The 25,420-nt window shown below is 40.1% G+C and overlaps 1 protein-coding gene across 1 annotated transcript in view; it reads left to right on the top strand.

Moving 5' to 3' along the window:
* LOC135524730 (alpha-N-acetylgalactosaminide alpha-2,6-sialyltransferase 5-like) overlaps positions 1-25,209 on the top strand; it is a 36,643-nt gene extending 11,434 nt beyond the window's left edge. The window contains exons 3-5 of the mRNA XM_064952505.1: positions 12,843-13,255; positions 21,376-21,483; positions 24,739-25,209. Of these exons, the coding sequence (XP_064808577.1) occupies positions 12,843-13,255; positions 21,376-21,483; positions 24,739-24,979 (762 nt within the window). The 3' untranslated portion in view covers positions 24,980-25,209. The remainder of the gene's footprint in view (positions 1-12,842; positions 13,256-21,375; positions 21,484-24,738) is intronic.
* The last annotated feature ends 211 nt before the right edge of the window (positions 25,210-25,420 follow it).

Below are 25,420 nucleotides of genomic sequence, written 5' to 3'. Positions count from 1 at the left end.
ATGAATAACAGGAGAGGTTATTCGTTTTGACCTCCTACGTACCACATACCACCCAGTTCCTGCCCCACTGGCTATGCTTTGGAGCTTTGGACAATGAATATGATGTGTTTCCTCTCTAACGCCCAGGAAGCTCCGATTCAAACTTCCAATAGACAGCTCTGCAAGCGTTATATTGTCAAAAAATGTTTGTTACTCATCAAATACAGTATGGAGTTTCGATGAGCAACTATCTTCAATTACTCCCGTTTCTGCCGGTATGTACATCCCAAAAAGTTCTAAATACACATTTACAAGCTACCGAACAAAAATGCCTATTCAGCATCTCCAATGTATTGAGCTGTTGTAGACTTCGGACCTGTGTGTGGCACTAATGAATGATTTACATTGGAGGTGCAGGAATAGGCATCTTTTCAGTTGCTTGTACATTTTTATTTAAACCTTTTTTTGGATGTTCCAACTGGCCGTAACGGGAGTAAATGCAGATAGTTGCTCATCAAATCTCCATACAAAGGTTGGATTTTAACTTGATCACTCTTTTGTTGCAGAGAATTTTCCTGCTGCTTCAGGAAATTCAAATGAGCCTTGTGAATACCTGAAAATGAGCCGTTCTCTTTCTCTCCATCTCGGAGCAGTCAAGTCATTGGGATCAGTGCTAGCTATCAAAATCATTTTCTCTCCTTCTCGCTCAAATGCTAGACCTAGGTCCTATTACTGCAACATCCAAATATACAAAAATCCCGACTCATGTCCGCTACATACAGTACCAGTCAAAAGTTCAGACACACCTACTCATTCAAGTTTTTTTTTAAATGTTTAAACTATTTTCTACATTGTAGAATAATAGTGAAGACATCAAAACTATGAAATAGTACATATAAAATCATGTAGTAACCAAAAAAGTGATAAACAAAAAATATATAGATTTTTTTATATTTTATATTCTTCAAAGTAGCCACCCTTTGCCTTGATGACAGCTTTGCACACTCTTGGAATTTTCTCAACCAGCTTCACCTGGAATGCTTTTCCAACAGTCTTGAAGGAGTTCCCACATATGCTGAGCACTTGTTGGCTACTTTTCCTTCACTCTGCAGTCCAACTCATCCCAAACCATCTTAATTGGGTTGAGGTCGGATGATTGTGGAGGCCAGGTCATCTGATGCAGCACTTCATCACTCTCCTTCTTGGTCAAATAGCACTTACACAGCCTGGAGGTGCGTTTTGGGTCATTGTCCTGTTGAAAAAGAAATGATAGTCCCACTAAGTGCAAACCAGATCGGATGGCGTATCGCTGCATTGTGCTGTGGTAACCCCATTCTGGTTAAGTGTGCCTTGAATTCTAAATAAATCACAGACAGTGTCACCAGCAAAGCACCCACATACCTCCTCCCCCATGCTTCACGCTGGGAACCACACATGCATGGATCATATGTTCACCTACTCTGCATCTCACAAAGACACGGTAGTTGGAAACAACAATCTCAAATTTGGACTCATCAGACTGGTCTAATGTCCATTGCTCGTGTTTCTTGGCCCAAGAAAGTCCCTTCTTATTTTTGGTGTTCTTTAGTAGAGGTTTCTTTGCAGAAATTCGACCATGAAGGCCTGATTTACGCAGTCTCCTCTGAACAGTTGATGTTAAGATGTGTCTCATACTTGAACACTGTGAAGCATTTATTTGGGCTGCAATTTCTGAGGCTGGTAACTGAATTTATCCTCTGCAGCAGAGGTAAGTCTGGGTCTTCCTTTGCTGTGGTGGTCCTCATGAGAACCAGTTTCATTATAGCCCTTGATAGTTTTTGCAACTGCACTTGAAGAAATTTTCTTGAAATTTTCCAGATTTTCCTGAACTTCATATCTTAAAGTAATGATGGACTGTCATTTCTCTTTGCTTATTTCAGCTGATCTTGCCATAATATGGCAAGATATGGCAGGCTGTATCACATCCAGCCTTGATTGGGAGTCCCATAGGGCGGCACACAATTGGCCCAGCATAGTCCGGGTTTGGCCAGGGTAGGCCGTCATTGTAAATAAGAATTTGTTCTTTACTGACTTGCCTAGTTAAAGAAAGGTTACATTTAAAAAAACTAATTACAAAAATAAATATGGACTTGTTCTTTTACAAGTCCATATTTAGGGCTATCTTCTGTATACCACCCCTACCTTGTCACAACACAACTGATTGGCTCAAACTCCTTAAGAAGGATAGACGTTCCACAAGTTAACTTTTGACAAGACACACCTGTTATTTGAAATGCATTCTAGGTGACTACCTCATGAAGCTTGTTGAGAGAATGACAAGTGTGTGCAAAGCTGACATCAAGGCAAAGGTTGGCTACTTTGAAGAATCTCAAAGTTGTTTAACACTTTTTTTTGTTACTACATGATTCCATATCTGTGTCTTCTATGTCTTCATTATTAATCTACAATGTAGAAAATAGTTTTAAAAAATTAAGAAGAACGCTTGAATGAGTAGGTGTGTCCAAACTTTTGACTGGTACTGTAAGTATGAAGATATCACTTATCAGTGAACCAATAATTAATAATTGTAGTGAATTCAGGTGGCATTTTCGAACTTGTAGAGTTTTCCTTACTCTTCCTCAAAATCTCCAATGGACAAATACTGGTGCACCCAATACCTAGCTGTAGATGATGGCGTTGTTTTTAGTATTTTAGTAAGACTAATTTATGCCAGTAGTTTATTAAACCGTGCCGATAAAGTTAGCATACAAATAAATATAGTAACACAGTTATTAATTTCGTGTTTGATCTCTGATCTACTTAATCAGACTTTATAATGAATCGATGTGTCACGCCCTGGCCATAGAGGTTTTTATTCTCTATTTTGGTTAGGCCAGGGTGTGAGTAGGGTGGACATTCTAGTTTCTTTATTTCTATGTTGATGTGAATCATATATAAGTTGTCCTTTTTCGGTTGGGTTTTGTGGGTAATTGTTTGTTTAGTGTCTGCACCTGACAGAACTGTTTCATTTAGTTCAACTTTGTTATTTTGTTGTGGTGTTCAGTTTTATTAAAAATCATGAACGCCTTCCACGCTGCACCTTGGCCTCCTTCATCCGACGACAGCCGTTACAAGATGCTCCTCCCATTGTGTTATTTTCTCCTCATTCTCTCTGTCACAGAGCCTGCCTTCTTTTCTGAGAATATCCCTCCCTCTTGCTTTCTCAGCATTGACAATCTGATTATAGCTGCAGAGTATCACACACAAACAAGCGTACACACACACACACACACACGGTAGACTAGATACATTTAGTGACATCACAGTTCTATCCTCTGACTCACCTCTTCTCTCTCCTATCCTCCCTCTCTCCCTCTCCTCTACCCCTCTCACCCTCCACCACTCCTCTGTTGCTTTGCCTGTTCCTGTTAAAGAGATGTTGACCTTTAAACAGTAGTGAGCAGCATCCATCTGCACTGGCCTTTACACATGGTAATCACAAAACCTGTCTTTTCTGTAAATCTCCCTGCTAACGTGTGTGTGTGTGTGTGTGTGTGTGTGTGTGTGTGTGTGTGTGTGTGTGTGTGTGTGTGTGTGTGTGTGTGTGTGTGTGTGTGTGTGTGTGTGTGTGTGTGTGTATGCAAGTCTGTGTGTGTGTGTGTGTCTATAAAAGCCTTTGTGTGTGTGTGTGTCTATACAAGTCTTTGTGTGTGTGTGTGTCTTTGTGTCTTTGTGTGTCTATGCAAGTCTGTATGTGTGTCTGTGTGTGTGTGTGTGTGTCAGTTAGGTGTGTGTGTTTTCGCACGTGTGTGTGTGGGTTAATGACTCATTATTCCAGCCTTTTTGATGCTGTAATTATAAGAACTAGACAAACATGTAGATAACCAAAGAAAACCAGAAGTGCAGAACTGACTTATATTTGAGACTACCTGTAAGGGTTTTCTTGTGGTGAAGGAGAGGCGGACCAAAACGCAGCGTGGTTATATTGATTCATGTTTAATTAAAAAAAATAAACACGAACACTACAAAAACGTGAGAAAACCTAAACAGTCTATCTGGTGAAAACAAACACAGAGACCGGAACAATCACCCACAAACACACAGTGAAACCCAGGCTACCTAAGTATGATTCTCAATCAGAGACAACTAATGACACCTGCCTCTGATTGAGAACCATACGAGGCCGAAACATAGAAATACCCAAATCATAGAAAAACAAACATAGACTGCCCACCCCAACTCACGCCCTGACCATACTAAATAATGACAAAACAAAGGAAATAAAGGTCAGAACGTGACACTACCTGTCAATGATGCCCTTTACCAGTTTTATAGAACACCAGGCAAAAACTAGTACATATAGAATTCCTAACAAAGAGAATCAGTGTATTCCTGCCTAAGATATCAATCTGATATCGTAGCCCTTTCCTGCAGTCAATGACCAAAAGCGCCCTCTTTGGCCTCATGGGTGGAATGTTATTAATATTTTTCCTTATTTTTTTATTAAAAATTTAAAGATTATTAATAAATTAGTATAGATTTTTTTTTTAACCAGACAAAAACCTGGTGTTTATCAAACAGTTTTTTTTTATATTTCAGTCTTCTATGATGTATATAAAGTGTAATATTGGGGTGCAAACTCAAAATAAAAACTTTTTAAGCCCTTAAACATGTGTGTGAGGTATATACTTTTGTTTCAAAAGTAGATTTGTTTAATACCACCAAGAATCACTCTTTGTGACCGTGATTTAGCCCACTGCAGGAAAAGGTTAACCACATAACCTAAAGGCCTAGACAGAGACTAGCTAGATCAATGCTCAACCGAACCACGGCTAACTTTATTGGACATCATCCTCTGGATGTCATTAACACACGTAACCGATTGGCTGTGCTGCTGCTGTACTTCCTCCTCACTGATAGACATTTTTCAATGGATCCCAGTCCTAATTAATCCAAGAGCACCACTTCTTCATGAACCGATAGATAGATGGGGCTGACAGGAAGCAATGAATATCATCACTGAGAGCAACTGTATTCTGTATCTTGGATCTAAGTGGAAACCTGCAGTTTTTGTTTCAAGTTTTAATATCATGTGCACAAGCAGTGGTGTAAAGTACTTAAGTCGTTTTTTGTGTATCTGTTCTTTACTTGAGTATTTATATTGTTGAAAACTTTTACTTTTACTCCACTACATTCCTAAAGAAAATTATTGACTTTTTACACTTTTTATTTTCCCTGACACTCAAAAGTACTTTTTGCATGATAAATGCTTAGCAGGACAGGAAAGTGGTCCAATTCATGCACTTATCAAAAGAACATCCCTGGTCATCTGATCTGGTGTACTCACTAAACACAAATGCTTTGTTTATGTCTGAGTGTTGGAGAGTGCCCCCGGCTATCTGTAAATAAATTAAAAACAAGAAAATTGTGCCGTCTGGTTTTCTAAATATAGGTAATTTGCAATGATTTATACTTTTTTAACTTTTGATAGTTAAGTATATTTTTGCAATTACATTTACCTTTGATACTTAAGTATATTTAAAACCAAATACTTTTAGACTTTTACTCAAGTATTATTTTACTGGTTGACTTTTACTTTTACTTGAGTTGGGAAAGTAAGAAGCTATATACAGGGTCTGTTCCAATACAGTATTTACAATGTGTAGGGATACTGGAGGGATAGAGGCAGATATGTATAGCGCTAAGGTGACTTAGGGATCAGGATATATGATTAACAGAGTAGCAGCAGTGTATATGATGATTGAATGTGTAAGTCGCTCTGGATAAGAGCGTCTGCTAAATGACTTAAATGTAAATGCAAATGTAATGTGAGTGAGTGTGTAGACTCCGTATAAATGTGTGTGCATGTAATTAGTGTGTTGGAGTATCAGTGTGCGTCTGTAGAGTCCTGTGAGTGTGCATTAAAATAAATAATACAAGATAGTCTGTGTAGCCATTCTGTTAGCTATTTATCAGTTTTATCACTTGGGGATAGAAGCTGTTCATGAGCCTGTTGGTGTCAGACTTGTTGCTCTGGTACAGCTTGCAATGCGGAAGCAGAGAGAACAGTCTATGGCTTGGGGATAGAAGCTGTTCAGGAGCCTGTTGGTGTCAGACTTGTTGCTCTGGTACAGCTTGCAATGCGGAAGCAGAGAGAACAGTCTATGGCTTGGGGATAGAAGCTGTTCAGGAGCCTGTTGGTGTCAGACTTGTTGCTCTGGTACAGCTTGCAATGCGGAAGCAGAGAGAACAGTCTATGGCTTGGGGATAGAAGCTGTTCAGGAGCCTGTTGGTGTCAGACTTGTTGCTCTGGTACAGCTTGCAATGCGGAAGCAGAGAGAACAGTCTATGACTTGGGTGGCTGCAGCCCTTAGCAGTTTTGCAGGCCTTCTTTTCTACCGCCTGATATAGAGGTTGCCCCAGTGATGCACTGGGATTTCCCAACCACCCTCTGTAGCGCCATGCAAACGAGGGCGGTGCTGTTGCCATACCAAGCAGTGATGCAGCCAGTGATGCAGCCAGAGAGTACAGGAGGGGACTAGGGAAGACCCAGCCGTGATCTGCCCAACAATGTCTTTGTTCCAGGCGAACTTAACGCATTTTATGCACGCTTCGACAATAACAACACCGTACCATACGTGAGGGCCCCCACCGACCCAGAGGACTGGGTGATCTCGCTTTCCGAGGTCGACGTGTTCAAGTCAACACTTGCAAGGCCGTGAGGCTGGACGGTATTCAAGGCCGCGTTTTCTGACCATGCGTAGATCAGCTGGCAGGCATATTCACAGTAATTTTCCCCATCTCCTTGGCACAGTCTGTGATGGCAATTTCAATGCACAGAGATACCGTGATGAGTTCCTGAGGCCCATTGTCGTGCCATTCATCCGCTGCCATCACCTCATGTTTCAGCATGATAATGCACAGCCTCATGTCATAAGGTTCTGTACACAATTCCTGAAAGTTGAACAAGTCCCCGTTCTTTCATGGCCTGCGTACTGACCAGACATGTCACCCATTAAGCATGTTCGGGATGCTTTGGATCGATGTGGACTACAACGTGTTCCAGTTCACGCCATTATAAACTTTGCACAGCCATGGAAGATCAACTTTATGTGAAGGAGATGTGTCACGCTGCATGAGGCAAATGGTCACACCAGATACTGACTGGTTTTCTGATCCACACCCCTACCTTTATGTTAAGGTATCTGTGACCAACAGATGCATATCTGTATTCCCAGTCAAGTGAAATCCATAGATTAGGGCCTTATGAATTTATCTGAATTGACTGATTTCCTTATATGAACTGTAACTCAGTAAAATCTTTGTGTAATAATGGAGCTGTGAGTCAGGAAGCAAGTGCAGGTGAAACGTTTAATAAATAACAAAACCAGAAACAAGACAATTCCATGTGGCTACAAGACAGTACACAAGAACAAAGTCCAGTTGGGAATCATAATGATTAACAGCTGTGCGTAATGAAGAGTGCCAGGTGTGCGTAATGAAGAGTGCCAGGTGTGCGTAAGATGAATCCCAGGTCCCGTGGTTAGCATTCTAGCGAAGTCGTATGCCGGAGGGGAGGAGCAGGGGAAGATGTGACACTTTGAAATTGTTGCATGTTGCGTTCATATTTTTGTTCAGTATAGAAATCAAAATGTCTTACCTGCATTTGACTCTGGGGGGGGGGGGGGGAAATGACTTGTCTTCTTAAAACTGCTTAAAACACCAATCCTGTTTGTAACATGTTACATTCTAACAACATACATGTGGTGAGGAGACTTATTTATAAAAGTTGAGTACAGAAGGGGGTGTGATTTAAAAAGGCACATTTTAAATTCATATGCAGTCAAAATGACTGCCTCTGCGTTTCTAGTGTTAATGGAGCTTTGAGAAAGCATGTGCTTTGATCAAATGTTCTCTATGACATTAGATTAGAAGAAACAACTGTATTGACAATTGACAATCCATCACAAAGGGACAATACAGTAAAACAATTTTGTTTGTCAGATCTTTTCAAACCTCAAAAGGGGTTTTATGTTGAGATAAGTCCATGTCCCAGGCCCATCTGTTTTTGTAGATCAAGCAATATTTCACAATAGCAAATTAATGGAAAAGATAAGTACTGTTTGATTTCCAATGAAATTTCCCCCCTCAGTGCATTGTCTTCAAACGACCTCCTCTGTTACACAAGTTCTGAATATGGCTATTTTTCTTCATCTGATCTAAAACATGCTTTTTCATTTTTTTATTGAACCTTTATTTATCTTGGTTAGTGTCAATGCGATAACGTCTATTTATCCAGGTTAGTGTCAATGAGATAACATCTATTTATCCAGGTTAGTGTCAATGAGATAACATCTATCTATCCAGGTTAGTGTCAATGAGATAACATCTATCTATCCAGGTTAGTGTCAATGAGATAACATCTATCTATCCAGGTTAGTGTCAATGAGATAACATCTATCTATCCAGGTTAGTGTCAATGAGATAACATCTATTTATCCAGGTTAGTGTCAATGAGATAACATCTATTTATCCAGGTTAGTGTCAATGATTGGGAACAATGTTTAAGACAAATATCAGACATACTGTAACCATTTACTGACAAAGACAACCCCCCAAAAAATGTGTTTAAATTTGATGTAGACACATTAATTTCAATTACAGAAACATATAAGCGTCATAGATCAAAAAAGCATAAAGGAAGGGCTCTGTGCTCTTAGTCTCACAAGTCAGACCATTGTTTCTGAAATATTACCTGTACCAGAACTGCAAGTCTGTAAATTGAGGTTACTGTCTACCTCGGGTGCTGTGTATGAGTATTCTTGGAGGTAGCTAGCTAGACAGAAAGAATGAGAGAAGCTACAGGAAATGGATGGCGTCATTCTCAAAGCAACTATGACCCTGGTTTCCTGGGTCTAAGCAGGATGATAGTGACCAGTTGCTTTGTGGATGGCAACTGACTGAGTTGGAGCTGTACTCGTAACTGTGCTGTGAGCTCTGTGGTCTATGTATTGTAGCTCAGCTAATCTAATATACTCCACGTTAGAGTTATATGAAGTCTGAACCTGCCAACGTCCCGCTTCCATTCCAACTCTGGGGCTGTATCCTAAATGGCTCCCTATTTCCTATGGGACCTGGTCAAAAGTAGTGCACTATATAGGGAATAGTGTGCCATTTCGGATGTACAGTTTGAGTGGAATACGAATCGTTTCCTTTTATGAATGATGTGTGAGACAGACGGTCGTATTAGTCAAGTTCCTACGGCATACTATAGGTAGGTGTGCTCATATTGAAAATCACAGGAGGAGGTTGGTGGCACCTTAATTTGGGGAGAATGGGCTTGTTCGAGAGATTGGAGTGAAATAGATGGAATGGTATCAAATACATCAAACACATGGTTTCTCGGTTCCATCGGTTCCATTCCGGCCATTATTATTAGCCGTTCTCCCCTCAGCAGATCCTGTGATTGAAATTGGTTCATAATGTAGCACATCTAAAACGAACATGTTGAAAATGCATCGATCTTCACCAATATGATTACTTTTTGTGTCATTTTAAGGCTTAAATCAGGAAACTTCCATAATGATGAATCTATGTAATAACATTTGATTCAATAATGTGATGTTAGGTTCTAATCTATTACGGTCACGTGTGGCTCAGTTGGTAGAGCATGGTGCTTGCAACAGCAGGGTTGTAGGTTCAGTTCCCGTGGGGGACCTGTATGAAGAAAATGTATGCACTCGCTACTGTAAGTCTCTCTTGATAATAGTGTCTGCTAAATGATGAAAATATAATCAGATACAGGTGGAGACTGACAAAACTAAAAACCAGATTTAGTCTCCCACCTGTATGCTTCAGCTGAATAGCAGGCACACAGGTCTTCATATATAAAGGGAAATGGCCCAGGAAGGACTGTATGGCTCTTCCTCTGCATCCTGATATTTTCACTTCAATGTTGACTGCATTCTCCCCATTTCGTACAGAAACTAGAACCTGCTGAACAGTAACTCAACCGCGACTTTGTCCTAAACCAGATAGATGCATTCCATCCACTTGTGCAGAACATGTTTATACAATAGTTGCACGACAGAGACCTTCTGTACTGTCTCATTTGTCTATTTGTAAACACATAAGTTCAACCAAGCCCCTAACAAGATGACTACTACTGATAAGCTAGTTGTCCTGGGAAAAGGTCTCAGCTCACACAGATTCTCAACAGTGTTGTTTGAGAATCCTTTTTGATGAGGTTTCCCCTCTTAAAGATTCCCAGTTTCAACCTTTTCCTCAGAATGAAGGTTGATAAGTCATTGCTGTTTCCATGTAGAATCATCGAGCTGACAGAAGCTCTGGGCATAGACTGTCAAAGACAATTTAGTCTTCCTTGCAAAAACACTTTTATTACTGGGAGAACTTCCCTGATGCTCCAGGCCACAAGTACGATACATTAATAGAGTTGAATGTTATTGCTTGGGCAATGTCTACATTTGCTGGCCTGATATTCCTTAACGTTTAAAAAAAATATATAAAAAACAATTCCGTCATGTCAAATCCAAATATCAATCTGATTTCTTGACTTGACAGAGGAGAAATGAATGTGCTGGGAAATGTTCACAGATAAACATAGTCAGTTCAGACAAAGAAAGCAGCACAGCCTCAGAGATGCGAATAAGCTTCCAGGAGAAAACTGCTGCGCTTCAGCAGAAGTGACACGCATGAAGATCTACCAACAGGGAGAATAATGGAACTAAACCAACATGAATTGCACGTCTGCCATCATTTTCTTGTATTGCATTGTATCGCATTAAGTAGGAATTAGTAAGAAGATTGGTTTGTCTTGCCATGGGCAGTGTGTGTACCACATCTGCAAACATTAAGAGGAAAGAAGATATGTCTTCCCTAGTTATTTTCATAGCATGGCAAGAGATTGGCTATAATCGTGTGGTGGGGCAAGTAATTCTTTCTTGTCTACTTGTAGGATGTTTGGCTGAGCACAAAGGAACGATATATCCACACTATTGCTAGGAAAAAGGCTATAGTTTGAAGTTTGAAATGTTACCATGATAGGAGTACCCTAACCGCTCATCCGGACACACCGGGACAGAATAGACAACCTCTGCCTGCAGGGATTTCATTATTATTATATATTTTTTAATATAATTATTTTGTATTATTATTATTGTTTTATTTTTTATCGATATACAAACTTATACATAAGAACAACAATTTATAGACAAACACAAACAAACACTAAATCTCATCTGCCCAGACACACATGCTCATACCCCCATTCCTAATGCCTGCATCATTATTTGTCATTTGGCCTTAAATTGTATCCATTTGTTTTTATTTCGTCGTCATCCATGCATTTTGAATATTTTAATAATAAATAATTAGATTTTTCCATTGTATTAATGATGGCGGATTGATTTCCACTTTTTTAGTATACGTTTTTTCAAGATGGGTGATGAAGAGAATCATCCAGCCCATTTGGTATCTCACTAAACCTCCATATGCCATATCTTGAAAAATGCAGACAGATGGATTAAAAGTAAGTTTACATTGTAATATTTCTGAAAGCCAACTTTCTGTCTCCGCCCAAAACGTCCTGACTCTTTTTCTTCTTCGTTATCTTCTGTTTTGGTTATCTCCTGTCTTCGTTATAGTCTGTCTTCGTTATGCTCTGTCTTCGTTATGGTCTGTCTTCATTATAGTCTGTCTTCGTTATAGTCTGTCTTCGTTATCTTCTGTCTTCGTTATCTTCTGTCTTCTTTATAGTCTGTCTTCGTTATCTTCTGTCTTCGTTATCTTCTGTCTTCGTTATCTTCTGTCTTCTTTATAGTCTGTCTTTGTTATCTCCTGTCTTCGTTATAGTCTGTCTTCGTTATCTTCTGTCTTCGTTATAGTCTGTCTTCGTTATAGTCTGTCTTCGTTATAGTCTGTCTTCGTTATCTTCTGTCTTCATTATCTTCTGTCTTCATTATCTTCTGTCTTCGTTATCTTCTGTCTTCATTGTCTTATGTGTCTTCACACACTTCCCACATCATGCTCAGGGTTGTCTCCATTTCCTCTAAGTTTCCCCTGGTAATTAATATGTGTGGAATCACAGAGATTAAAGGAAGAGATGTGTAAACAGTAGAATGGGACCAGGAGGCAGTGAGGCAGTGAAGTTGGTAATCTCACCTGTATGTATACAGTATATGAATGTACGCACAACCCCCACAGGCCCCGCTCAAGCATGAAGCCCAGAGTATAGCTCTGAATGACAATGGACCTCTGCATTAAGCCTTAGAATAATTCATGAGAGGGTCTCAGGGTTTTTACTATTAGAGATGGATGCCCTTTTGCCTAGCCTTCTACTCTGTGCTGTAGAGGGTATTGATTGTGCTATTGGATTTTGGGAAAAACAGTTTTCCTCTTGGCAGGGAGATTTGAATCTAATGCCATGGATCTCACTTCTCCATGTGTCCATTGACCTCGATGACAGAGAGGGAGGATTTCATTCACTTTTAAACACTTGTAGTTATTTTGTTAAAGGCATAGGAAGATACTCAGGCAAAATGTCCTCGGTGAATATGATCTCACATTCTATTGAATGATAATGGATTGTGTGATTCCTGTAGAAGACCCTTTGTGCTTTGCTCGGCCCCAGAGAGTGCAGATTCTGTTTGAAAACTTCAAACATGCATCCTTCTTTCTCAACTGCCTTCTGGTAAGCTTGAGCAATGTGGTGGGTACCATGCATTCACTTGTCCAATGCTGTTAGCCACAACATTTCAGGGCGAGGAAAGAAGGAAGCATGCATTTTTTTAATGTTGTTTAAGGGCCTGTGTAAACCCTGACCTCACTGTACTATACCGTCTTTGACCCATTGACCCCCCCCCCAGCCTCTGAGGATGCACTGTAACTGCTGTGCCCTGGTGTCCAGCTCCGGCCACCTTACTGGCAGCAACCGAGGAGACGAAATTGACCGCACCGAATGCGTCATCCGCATGAACAATGCCCCGAACGGAAACAATTTCAAACAGGATGTGGGCCGGCGCACTAGCCTGCGCGTCATCGCCCACTCCAGCGTGCAGAGGGTGCTGCAGAGACGGCAGGAGCTGCTCAACACCCACCAGGACTCTGTCTTCCTCTTCTGGGGACCCACCAGCTCCATGCGGCGCGACGGCAAGGGCAGGGTCTTCAACAACCTGCGTCTGATCAACCAGCTACTTCCCAAGCTCAAGGTCTACGTCATCTCCCCCCTCAAGATGCTGGAGTTTGACGAGCTCTTCAAAAATGAAACGGGAAAAGACAGGTAGGATTTTGACATTTTGACCATTGGGTCAATAATGTCATTGGGTTTTAACTTTGTGAGTCTGTCTGTCCAATTCTGGTCTAGGATGACATCTGAAGAATACAGTCACTGTGTTTGAGAACTTGAATCAGGATTTGCCGGGGAAGCCAAATGTTCTAATACACAGTTTAATACGCATATATTATAATACACCTTCTAATAGATATATTATACTATACATTTTAATACACATGCATATTCTAATGTACATTTCAATACACATACACATTTTAATACATATATATATATATATATATATATATATATATATATATATATATATATATATATATATTATAATATATATTTTAATATATATATATTATAATACACATTTTAATACTCATACACCTTTTAATACACGTGTATATATATATATATATATATTATATTATACATTTTAATACACATACACATATTAATACACATATATAATATAATGCACATTTTAATTCACATGCATATTCTAATACATATTTTAATACACATACATAATCAAATACACATATTAACACACATATATAGTATAATTCACATTTTAATGCAAATACATATAATACACATTTTAATCCACATTCATATTCTAATACACATTTTAATACACACACATATTTTAATGCACATTTTAATACACATACATATTCTAATACACATACAGTTAAAGTTGGAGTTTACATACACTTAGGTTTGAGTTTGAGTTAATTTTATTTTTACAGGGACAGTGCCCATTAATCGGCAGCAGGGTTGCCTAGTGGTTAGAGCGTTGGACTAGTAACCGGAAGGTTGCAAGTTCAAACCCCCAAGCTGACAAGGTACGAAGCTGTCATTCTGCCCCTGAACAGGCAGTTAACCCACTGTTCCTAGGCCGTCATTGAAAATAAGAATTTGTTCTTAACTGACTTGCCTGGTAAAGTAAAATAAAATAAATAATCAACCATTCAGTAAAAGTGCCGGTTTTAGCCAGCCGGCTAATTTTCAATCGCAGTCCCTGGGCAGGTTATTTAAAAACAATTACAATATAAACAATCATTGAGCAGTGAGCACACTCAGAGCAACATAGGACAAGCAAGATGTAGCATACAGACAGAGCAACATAGGACACGCAAGACGTAGCATACAGAGAGAGCAACATAGGACAAGCAAGACATAGCATACAGACAGAGTAACATAGGACAAGCAAGACGTAGCATACAGAGAGAGCAACATAGGACACGCAAGACAGAGCAACATAGAACAAGCAAGACGTAGCGTACAGACAGAGCAACATAGGACACGCAAGACAGAGCAACATAGAACAAGCAAGACGTAGCATACAGACAGAGAAACTTAGAACAAAATGTAGCAATACAAAATTCATAAAAGCAACAAAGTGTTTCCACACCTCACAAGCTACAGACAACAGACAACATGGAAAGCGGCAATACACAGCTAGGGATTATGTTCACAAATCTGATTGACCTTTAGCCGTGTCTTCGTGCATTTTGTGGAAGTGTGTCTGATGGCAGTGTATTCCAGACTTGGGAAGCTCTCACAGAGAAAGCAGATTTACTAAAGGTGCTTTTCCTTAAGGGAAATATACAGTCACCTCTCATGGCAGACCTTGTGGATCTGCTGCCATATGTGTGGGTTTTCTGTTTAACAAAAATACTGAGTGGAGGGGGAGGAGCCAGGGCATTTAGGATCTTGAATACAAGACATGCGTCTGTGTATTGCACAAGATTTTTCCAACTCAGGAGCTCATGCTTTCTGAGGATGTAACAGTGATGATGGCTATTGGGCTTCCTATCAAGCACCTGTTTGTAGACATACTGAATAGGTTTTAATGTTGTACAGCAAGCTTGGGCCCAACTAGTCAAGTAGTATGTTAAGTGGGGGAGTATCATAGAGTTGAAGTACAGTTTTGCTACCTCTGTAGTCAAACAATTTTGTATAAATCGGAAATTAGCTAGGATGAACTTGGTTATTTGAATTACCTTTTTCACATGCTTTTTAAAAGAGAGGTTGGAATCAAGTATGATGCCAAGGTACTTAAAATCAGATACCACCTGGAGCTTCTCCCCTGACACATAGACATCTGGCTCAGTAGCATCTGTTTCCATCTTTGTGAAGAACATGCAAACAGTTTTTTTCACATTGAGATGCAAACACGAGTCACTGAGCCACTTTGTAACCTGGACCATTACAGTAGTGAGTTCTTGTGCAGTTTGTTGTTTTCTCTTTGCATGCACATATATCACTGTATCATCTGCATACATTTGAACTTCAGACCCAGTACAGACAGAAGGCAGATCATTAATGTACAGGCTGAACAGGAGGGGCACCAGTATTGACCCTTGGGGCCCTCCCATATTATAGCTAAGAGTGGGCGACAGCTCATCGCTCACTCTGACACACTGAGTTCTGCCTTCAAGGTATGATTTCATCCTTCTCAAGGCATCAGGGGAAAAGTTGAACTTGGACAATTTTGTGATGGGAATCTCATGGTTAACAGTATCAAAAGCCTTCCTTAGGTCCAGAAACACTGCCCCAACAACGCCCCCTTTGTCCATCTTGGACTTCACATTTTCCAGAAGAAAGCAGTTGGCCGTTTTTATGGAGTGTTACGCTCTGAAGCCAAATTGCATGGAGTGTAATGTGAAGGGGCTGTTGTTGAGGTGGGCAATCAGATGTTCTGCTGCACAGGTTGGAGTCATTAAAACTCTTTTTTCAAACACTCCACAAATTTCTCGTTAAGAAACTATAGTTTTCGCAATTTGGTTAGAATCAAATAACAGTTTATTGGTTGCTTACACAGTTTAGCATATATTATAGCAGGAGAAGCCACATGCTTATGTTACTAGCTCCTAACAATGCAGTATAATGTCAAATATTTGTGAACTTGTTGGACATTATACTGCATTGTTAGGAGCTAGTAACATAAGCATATGGCTTCTACCGCTATAATATCTGCTAAACTGTGTAAGCAACCAATAAACTGTTATTTGATTTAATAAGCATGCAGAAGTAGAGTTGATATAATATTAATATGAATTATTATTTAATTCCTTGCATGTTGGTCTTATGCATGGCATACATGAATCATGCATGAATCCTGACTGACCTAAGACAGGGAATTTTTACGAGGATTAAATGTCAGGAATTGTGAAAAACTGCGTTTAAATGTATTTGGCTAAGGCGTATGTAAACTTCCGACTTCAACTGTACACATTCTAATTTTAAAGCTGCCCATTGAGCATTTTTGACGCTCTTAACAAAAGAACAATTAATAAATCCCAACAACCACCAAACATATCACAGTATCCTTAAATGGGATTTAGTTCAAAGCAGTCTGAATATATGTTAATACTCAGGAGGATTTACTGTAGATCCAATGGGATATGAGAGTCCAAATTAAGTGTACGATGTAGCGAGAGAGGGATTCTAAGACTATCTGAAGGTACAATAACACTGTCCCGAATAAAAAAACAATGGCTGAATCACATTGGGAATGGAAGAGGTAGAAGAAGAAACAAGAACAACATTGAGACAACCTGATAGCAAGTGCTGTTTTTACCTCAGCACAAAGTTGCACACAATGTTGTGAAAAGTTAACAGCTACAGTGCATTGCAAAAGTATTCATACCATTGGATTTCTTCACAATTTATTGTATTACAAATGGGATTACAATTGATTTAATCGAGTCATTTTCTCCTCCTCTCCTCTAAATACTCTGTATATGTCAAAGTGGAAGTTTTTATTTTATTTTATTATTAAAACAAATTTGATATCTAAAATGGAGGAGTAAAATGTGGCTTAACAAATCATGTAATAAGTTACATGGACTCACTGTGTAAAATAATAGGGGTTGACAGATTCATAAAAGCCTGATATTGTAATGCCCGGGGTGTAGCGGAGGAAGATGTCAGGCGCAGGAAACAGAGAGTTGTCACGAATATTACCGAAGGTGACTCCCCTTCTGGTTTGGGTGGCGGTCTACTAGCTGTCACCGATCCATTGTTCTGTGTTCGTTTGGTTTTGTCTATTGGTTTCACTTGTTTCTTGTTTGGTTGTTAGGGTGGGGTTATTTAAGTTAGTTCAACCCGCTTCTGTTTGTGTGGGCTTGTTCATCTGTATGTGTTAGAGGGGTTAGTGTTTTGCATTTTCGGGTTTTTTCGCTGTCCTTTATTTTTTCACATTTGTTGTTCGCCTGATTTTTGTTCTTGTGATTTTCTGGACATTAAAGCGTGTTTTTCCCGTATCCTTTGCTCTCTGCGCCTGACTCCACACCTATTCACTCATTTACCATTACAAGAGTTCAGGGTAGCGATACTTTTAATTCACCACACAGGTGAAACCGACGCCAACCCAAACAAATGCCCCAAAACACGGGAACTAAACAGTCCAGAAAAACACACATCCACGGACAACCGTGACCTACAGTCGTACACAGAGAATAATCCCGCACACCCAGTAGGCGGGCCGGCTGGATAATAAAGCCCCACCAATAAACCTAATTAAACACAGGTGTAACTAATAAACAGACAAGGGGGAAAAAGGATAAGTGGCAGCTAGTAGGCCGGTGACGAAGACCGCCGAGCGCCATCTGAACAGGAAGGGGAGTCACCTTCGGTAGTAGTCTTGACAGATATAGAAGAGCAGTGATTGGTAGATGGGTAACAATAACAAATCAGACATTGAATATCTCTTTAAGCCTGGTCAAGTTAATAACTATGCTGTGGATTATGTATGAAACCACCCAGACACATCAAAGATACAGTCATCCTCTGGAGCTGAGCTGCAGGAAGGGAATGAACTGTTCCATGAGGCCATTGGCCACAGTTGCAGAGTTCAATGTCTTTGATGGGAGAAAACTGAGGATGGATCAACAACATTGTAGCAACTCCACAATAATTGACTTGAAGGACAGCGTGAAAATAAGAGTACAAATATACTGAATAGAAATATGACAAAACAAGCATCCTGTGTGCAACAAGGCACCAAAGTAAAACTGGAAAAAAGAAGAGAAGAAATGCACTTTTTGGCCTAAATGCAAAGCCTTATGTTTGTAATCCTATACAACACATCACTGAGTAACGTTCTCCTTATTTTCAAGTGGCTGCATCATGGTATGGGTTTGTTTGACATCGGCAAAAACTGGGGAGTTTTTCAGGATAAAATTAAATGGGATGGAGCTATACACAAAAACCTGCTTCATCTGCTTTCCAACACACACTGGGAGATGAATTCACCTTTCAGCATGACAATAACCTACACACAAGGCCAAATAATCCCTGGTGTTTACCAAAAAGACAGTGAATGTTTCTGAGTTTTGACTTAAATCTTATTGAAAATCTATGGCAAGATTTGAAAATTGCTGTCTATCCATGATCCCCAACATCTTGAAGGAGCTTGAAGAGTTATGAAAAGAGTAAAGGGCTGATACTGCACAGTGCAGGTGTGTAAAGCGCTTAGAGACTTATCCAAGAACACTCACTGCTGTAATTGCTGCCAAAGGTGTTTCTAACATGTATTCACTCAGGGAGCTGAATACTTGCGCAACGACTATATTTTAGTTATTTAATGTCTATTCATCTTTAAAAAGAAAAATAATAGTACATTTGAATCCCACTTTGCAGCACAATACAATTTGAATACAGTTGAAGTCGGAAGTTCACATACGCCTCAGCCAAATACATTTAAACTCAGTTTTTCACAATTCCTGACATTTAATCCTCGTAAAAATTCCCTGTCTTAGGTCAGTTAGGATCACCACTTTATTTTAAGAATGTGACATTTCAGAATAATAGTAGAGATAATTATTTATTTCAGCTTTTATTTCTTTCATCACTTTCCCAGTGGGTCAGAAGTTTACATACACTCAATTAGTATTTGGTAGCATTGCCTTTAAATTGTTTAACATGGGTCAAACGTTTTGGGTAGCCTTCCACAAGCTTCCCACAATAAGTTGGGTGAATTTTGGCCCATTCCTCCTGACAGAGCTGGTGTAACTGAGTTAGGTTTGTAGGCCTCCTTGCTCCTACAAGCTTTTTCCAGTTCTGCTCACAAATGTCCTATAGGATTGAGGTCAGGGCTTTGTGATGTCCACTCCAATACCTTGACTTTGTTGTCCTTAAGCCATTGTGCCACAACTTTGGAAGTATGCTTGGGGTCATTGTCCATTTGGAAGACCCATTTGCGACCAAGCTTTAACTTGAGATGTTGCTTCAATATATCCACATCATTTTCCTCCCTCATGAAGCCATCTATTTTGTGAAGTGCACCAGTCCCTCCTGCAGCAAAGCACCCCCACAACATGATGCTGCCACCCCCGTGCTTCACGGTTGGGATGGTGTTCTTTGGCTTCCAAGCCTACCACTTTTTCCTCTAAACATAACGATGGTCTTTATGGCAAACAGTTCAATTTTTGTTTCATCAGACCAGAGGACATTTCTCCAAAAAGTACGATCTTTGTCCCCATGTGCAGTTGCAAACCGTAGTCTGGATTTTTTATTGCAGTTTCGGAGAAGTGGCTTCTTCCTTGCTGAGCGGCCAGGTTATGTTGATATAGGACTTGTTTTACTGTGGATATAGATACTTTTGTACCTGTTTCCACCAGCATCTTCACATGGTCCTTTGCTGTTTTTCTGGGATTAATCTGTACTTTTCGCACCAAAGTACGGTCATCTCTAGGAGACAGAACGTGTCTCCTTCCTGAGCGGTATGATGGCTGCGTGGTCCCATGGTGTTTATACTTGTATTACTTGTATAGATGATTACTATTATTTGTACCTTCAGGCTTTTGGAAATTGCTCCCAAGGATGAACCAGACTTGTGGAGGTCTACAAAAAAAACGTTTCTGAGGTCTTGGCTGATTTCTTTTGATTTTCCCATGATGTCAAGCAAAAAGGCACTGAGTTTGAAGGTAGAACTTGAACTACATCCACAGGTACACCACCAATTGACTCAAATTATGTCAATTAGCCTGTCAGAAGCTTCCAAAGCCATGACATCATTTTCTGGAATTTTCCAAGCTGTTTAAAAGCACAGTTAACTTAGTGTATGTAAACTTCTGACCCACTGGAATTGTGATACAGTAAATTAAAAGTGAATTAATCTCTCTGTAAACAATTGTTGGAAAAATGACCTGTGTCATGCATGAAGTAGATGTCCTAACCGACTTGCGAAAACTATAGTTTGTTAACAAGAAATTTGTGGTTGAAAAACTAGTTTGAATGACTCCAACATTAGTGTATGCAAACTTCTGACTTCAACTGTACATCCAATTGGTATGAATACACAATGTTGCTGTGTATGTTGGGCATGTGCTATTTCAATGTCTGCTCAGCTCAGTCAGTCAGTCAGATACAGCATCATAGGCTTGCTAGCTAGCCTACAGTAAGTGACGCGCTTAAACATTTATGTCATGGGGAGCCAACCCAACATACTAATCATTAATAGATGCTGACAGATTATCTCTAGCAATCCAAATTAGCTCCAGCAGCTACATGACAGATGCATATGCTATGATACTACAAGATAATTGGTGTCTTCATTAACTGTTGACAGGAAGTTACAGAAGCACTACACTGCCTCACAAGGTGATGTCGCTGAGTCAGAGTTGGAAGCAGAAACCGATTACAGGTCCTACCAGACTCTCACTGGCTTGCACTCTCCCTGGCACTCTATCTGGCAGACGTTGCCAACAGCACACAGGATGAGCCCAGACACGATTGGCTCTGCTGTCATCTGGGATATCCCCCAGCGAGGGGCTGGTATGGCCGGCAGGTGTGGCAGGTCTAGCCCCGACAAACTTGCCTTGATGGCTCAGTAGATGAGAGGGATCCATATTACAGGGGGCACCGGTTTGATGGCTGTTTATCGGCCTTGAAACCGCAATTTCATGTCAAATCGTATAAATTAGGAATATGGCAGTGTGAAAACTTATGGTATTAAAAATGACCAAATAAATTGAGGGCCTTGGCCAGAACGGATGTCACTGCCAGTACTACATAGTGAGGTTTTGACATGATTAACATTCAATTCTATTGAATCATGCAGTACATTCTGTTGAACATGTCTTTTCTCCATTCACCTCATCCAGGAAGACCTCTAAATCGTGGCTGACCACTGGCTGGTTCACCATGGCCATTGCCCTGGAACTGTGTGACAGGGTCAATGTCTATGGCATGGTGGCGCCGGACTTCTGCAGGTGGGTTGGGTTCTGTGAAGTGCTGTCCGATAGGGATTATTACCCCAATTGTACTAATAGATTATTAATTGGCATATACATTTGCAAAGGTAGGGTATATTGCTGGAAAGTTTACCAGCAAACTACCAGAGTTTTGGAAACTTAACATTTTCTATTGGTCTTTTTGGGTACTTTAGACTATCACATGTGTCTGTTATTATCTTTGGCCCTCTGTGTGGCCTTATCCTAAAAAATAAACCATCAACATGCTTTTCAACCGTTCGCTGCCCGCACCCGCCCGCCCCACTAGCATCTAAACGGTTCTGACCTAGAATATGTAGACAACTATAAATACCTAGGTGTCTGGCTAGCCTGTAAACTCTCCTTCCAGACTCATATTAAACATCTCCAATCCAAAATCAAATCTAGAATCGGATTTCTATTTTGCAAAAAAGCCTCCTTCACTCACGCCGCACAACTTACCCTAGTAAAACTGACTATCCTACCGATCGTATTGAGATACACTTTTGTTATTGACCAAATACTTATTTTCCACCATAATTTGCTAATAAATTCATAAAAAGTCCTACAATGTGATTTTCTGTATTTTTTCCCCCTCATTTTGTCTGTCATAGTTGAAGTGTACCTATGATGAAAATTACAGGCCTCTCTCATCTTTTTAAGTGGGAGAACTTGCACAATTGGTGGCTGACTAAATACTTTTTTGCCCCACTGTATATATAAAATAATTTAAAAAAAACACTTAGTGAATACCCTTTGGTTTTTAATATAAGCGTTTCAGCATTAAATATCCATAATATTTGGGTTACTTATTTTTCTATGTAAATATGTATTTTCTATGTAAATATGTCTTTGTCCAGACTGCTGGCAGTTGTGAAAAAAAGTAATTAATTGGAAGAGTTGCAGAATTTATTGAAAATAATGACATGTTGATTAGATAGAGTACTTTTTTCATTAATTAGGCTATTTTCTCTTGAACAATATGGTCTATCCACTAGAAACTCATGGACAATATGGACACAGATATAAAACATGAATACTATATACAGTATCAGTCAAAGGTTTGGACACACCTACACATTCAAGGGCTTTTCTACATTTTTACAATTTTCTACATTGTAGAATAATAGTGAAGACATCAACACTATGAAATAACACATATGGAATCATGTAGTAACCAAAACAGTGTTAAACAAATCAAAATATATTTTATATGTGAGATACTTCGAAGTAGAAACCCTTTGCCTTGATGACAGCTTTGCACACTTTTGGCATTTTCTCAACCAGCTTCATGAGGTAGTCACTTGTAATGCATTTCAATTAACAGGTGTGCCTTGTTAAAAGTAAAGTTGTGGAATTTCTTTCCTTCTTAATGCGTTTGAGCCAATCAGTTGTGTTGTGACAAGGTAGGGGTGGTATATAGAAGATTTGCTAAAATACAAAGTTCATATTATGGCAAGAATACCTCAAATAAGAAAAGAGAAACGACAGTCCATCATTACTTTAAGACATGAAGGTCAGTCTATACGGAACATTTCAAGAACTTTGAAAGTTTCTTCAAGCACAGTCGCAAAAACCATCAAGCGCTATGATGAAACTGGCTCTCATGAGGACTGACACAGGAAAGGAAGACCCAGATTTACCTCTGCTGCAGAGGATAAGTTCATTAGAGTTAACTGCACCTCAGATTGCAGGCCAAATGAAGGGCAATGGACATTAGACCGGTGGAAATCTGTCCTTCCAAATTTCTGATTTTTGTTTCCAACTGCCGTGTCTTTGTGAGACGCAGAGTAGATGAACGGATGATCTCCATATGTGTTGTTCCCACCGTGAAGCATGGAGGAGGAGGTGTGATGGAGTGGGTGTTCTTTGCTGATTTATTTAGAATTCAAGGCACACTTAACCAGCATGCCTATCACAGCATTCTGCAGCAAATACGCCATATCAGCTGGTTTGCGCTTAGTGGGACTATCATTTGTTTTTCAACAGGACAATGACCCAAAACACACCTCCAGGCTGTGTAGGGGCTGTTTGACCAAGAAGGAGAGTGATGGAATGCTGCATCAGATGACCTGACCTCCACAATCACCTGACCTCAACCCAATTGATATGGTTTGGGATGAGTGGGACCACAGAGTGAAGGAAACGCAGCCAACAAATGCCCAGCATATGTGGGTACTCCTTCAAAACTGTTGGACATGCATTCCAGGTGACTACCTCATGAAGCTTGTTGTTAGTGTGCAAAGCTGTCATCAAGGCAACGTGTGGCTACTTTGAAGAATCTCAAATATAAAAAAGATTTGATTTAGTTTAACACTTTTTTGGTTACGACTTGATTCCACATGTGCTGTTTCATAGTTTTGATGTCTTCACTAGTATTCTACAATGTAGGAAACAGTCTAAATAAAGGAAAACCCTTGAATGTGTAGGTGTGTCCGAACTTTGACTGGTATTGTATATTTCAAATTTTTATTTTATTTTATTTGAGCATTAATTACTAAAATTATAGAACATTCCATAGGTAACTTTTACTACTATTTTTTTTATAAATGTTTATGTTCTGGCAAATACAATGTACCTGCTTGTGTCCTGAATATCCTGACTGGAAATGTGTTGTTTTACAGGGTCAGCCGTAGTAGTACAGCACCCCTGGAGCAAATTAGGTTTAAGTGCCTTGCTCAAGGGTACAGACAGATTTATCACCTTATCGGCTTGGGTATTCGGACCAGTGACCTTTGGTTACTGGCTGAATGCTGCTAGGCTGTCTGCTGCCTGTAGATTGATGGAGGATTACAGTAGCTTCAGACATTAAGCTGATATCCATAGGCAGGTCCATGGGACCATATCAAATGCCTTTGCTGTTTGAATGATTCATGCTGGCTCAAACGCCCCTCTGTCTGCTGGCTCAAACGCCCCTCTTGAGGCCCGAGTCTACTGAGTGTAATACTTTCAGGATCATCACAGGGATCATGGGACTAGCTTTGATGAGCACAGGGCTCTCATGGCTAAGAAATATTTTTTATGATATCTCTCTCATCTCACTGTCTTTCTCTTTCCCTCTCTCTCCCTCCATTTAACACCCCTTTCCTCATTCTTTCATTCTCTCTCTCTCACGCACGCATGCACACTTTCCCTTTTTCTCTCTGTTAATCTATCTCTCCATCACTCCCCTGTCCATTCTCTGTCTCCAACTTCTTCCATTTTCTCCCTTCGTATTCCCCTTTCTCCCTCTCTCTTCTCATCCTCTTTTCACAGTACTCCCTCTCATCTCTCGGTGCCGTATCATTACTATGAGCCCTCTGGCCCAGATGAGTGCTCCCTGTATCTCTCCCACGAGCACAACCATAGCGGCGGCCACCACAGCTTCATCACGGAGAAAACGGTGTTCGCCAACTGGGCCCAGAAGTATGACATCCACTTCTACCAGCCAGACTGGCGCCCGTCCTCCACTCTCAATGGAAGCAGCTCACACACACCTGCTACAGCTGTCTCCTGATACCAGATAAACAGTCAGACAGACAGACAGAACGGTCCACAGGACCAGTGGCGACCCGTCATTCAGGGCAGGTGGGGAAGAGCACCACCTGTTTTGAGCCCCACCTGTTTAGCAAAAAAAGGATTATACATTTTTTCCTCCCCCTGTTTGCATGTTGTTTTGGCATTAATACGTGTCACATATCAGTTTCTAAACAATGTAAAAAAATAAAAATATAATTGAGTTAATAAAGCCGCATACCATCTCTCTTTTTTGCTTTCTTGAGAACGATAGATCCAAAATTCAGGTGTTTCAGACTAGCTTAGTGCTTTCTCTGGTGGTGGGGCAGCCAGTGGAAAATACAGAGCATAGGGGTTGGTATTGTTCTCTAGTTGCACTGTGATTGGCTCAGTGTTCTGTCACTCATGGGAACACTACGTCACCACAAAATCATCTGCAGGT

The sequence above is a fragment of the Oncorhynchus masou genome, chromosome 31, assembly GCF_036934945.1.
Source record: "Oncorhynchus masou masou isolate Uvic2021 chromosome 31, UVic_Omas_1.1, whole genome shotgun sequence".
Classification (NCBI taxonomy): domain Eukaryota; kingdom Metazoa; phylum Chordata; class Actinopteri; order Salmoniformes; family Salmonidae; genus Oncorhynchus; species Oncorhynchus masou.
The sequence above is the reverse complement of the archived record's forward strand: the minus strand, read 5'-3'. Positions and strand labels throughout refer to the sequence as shown.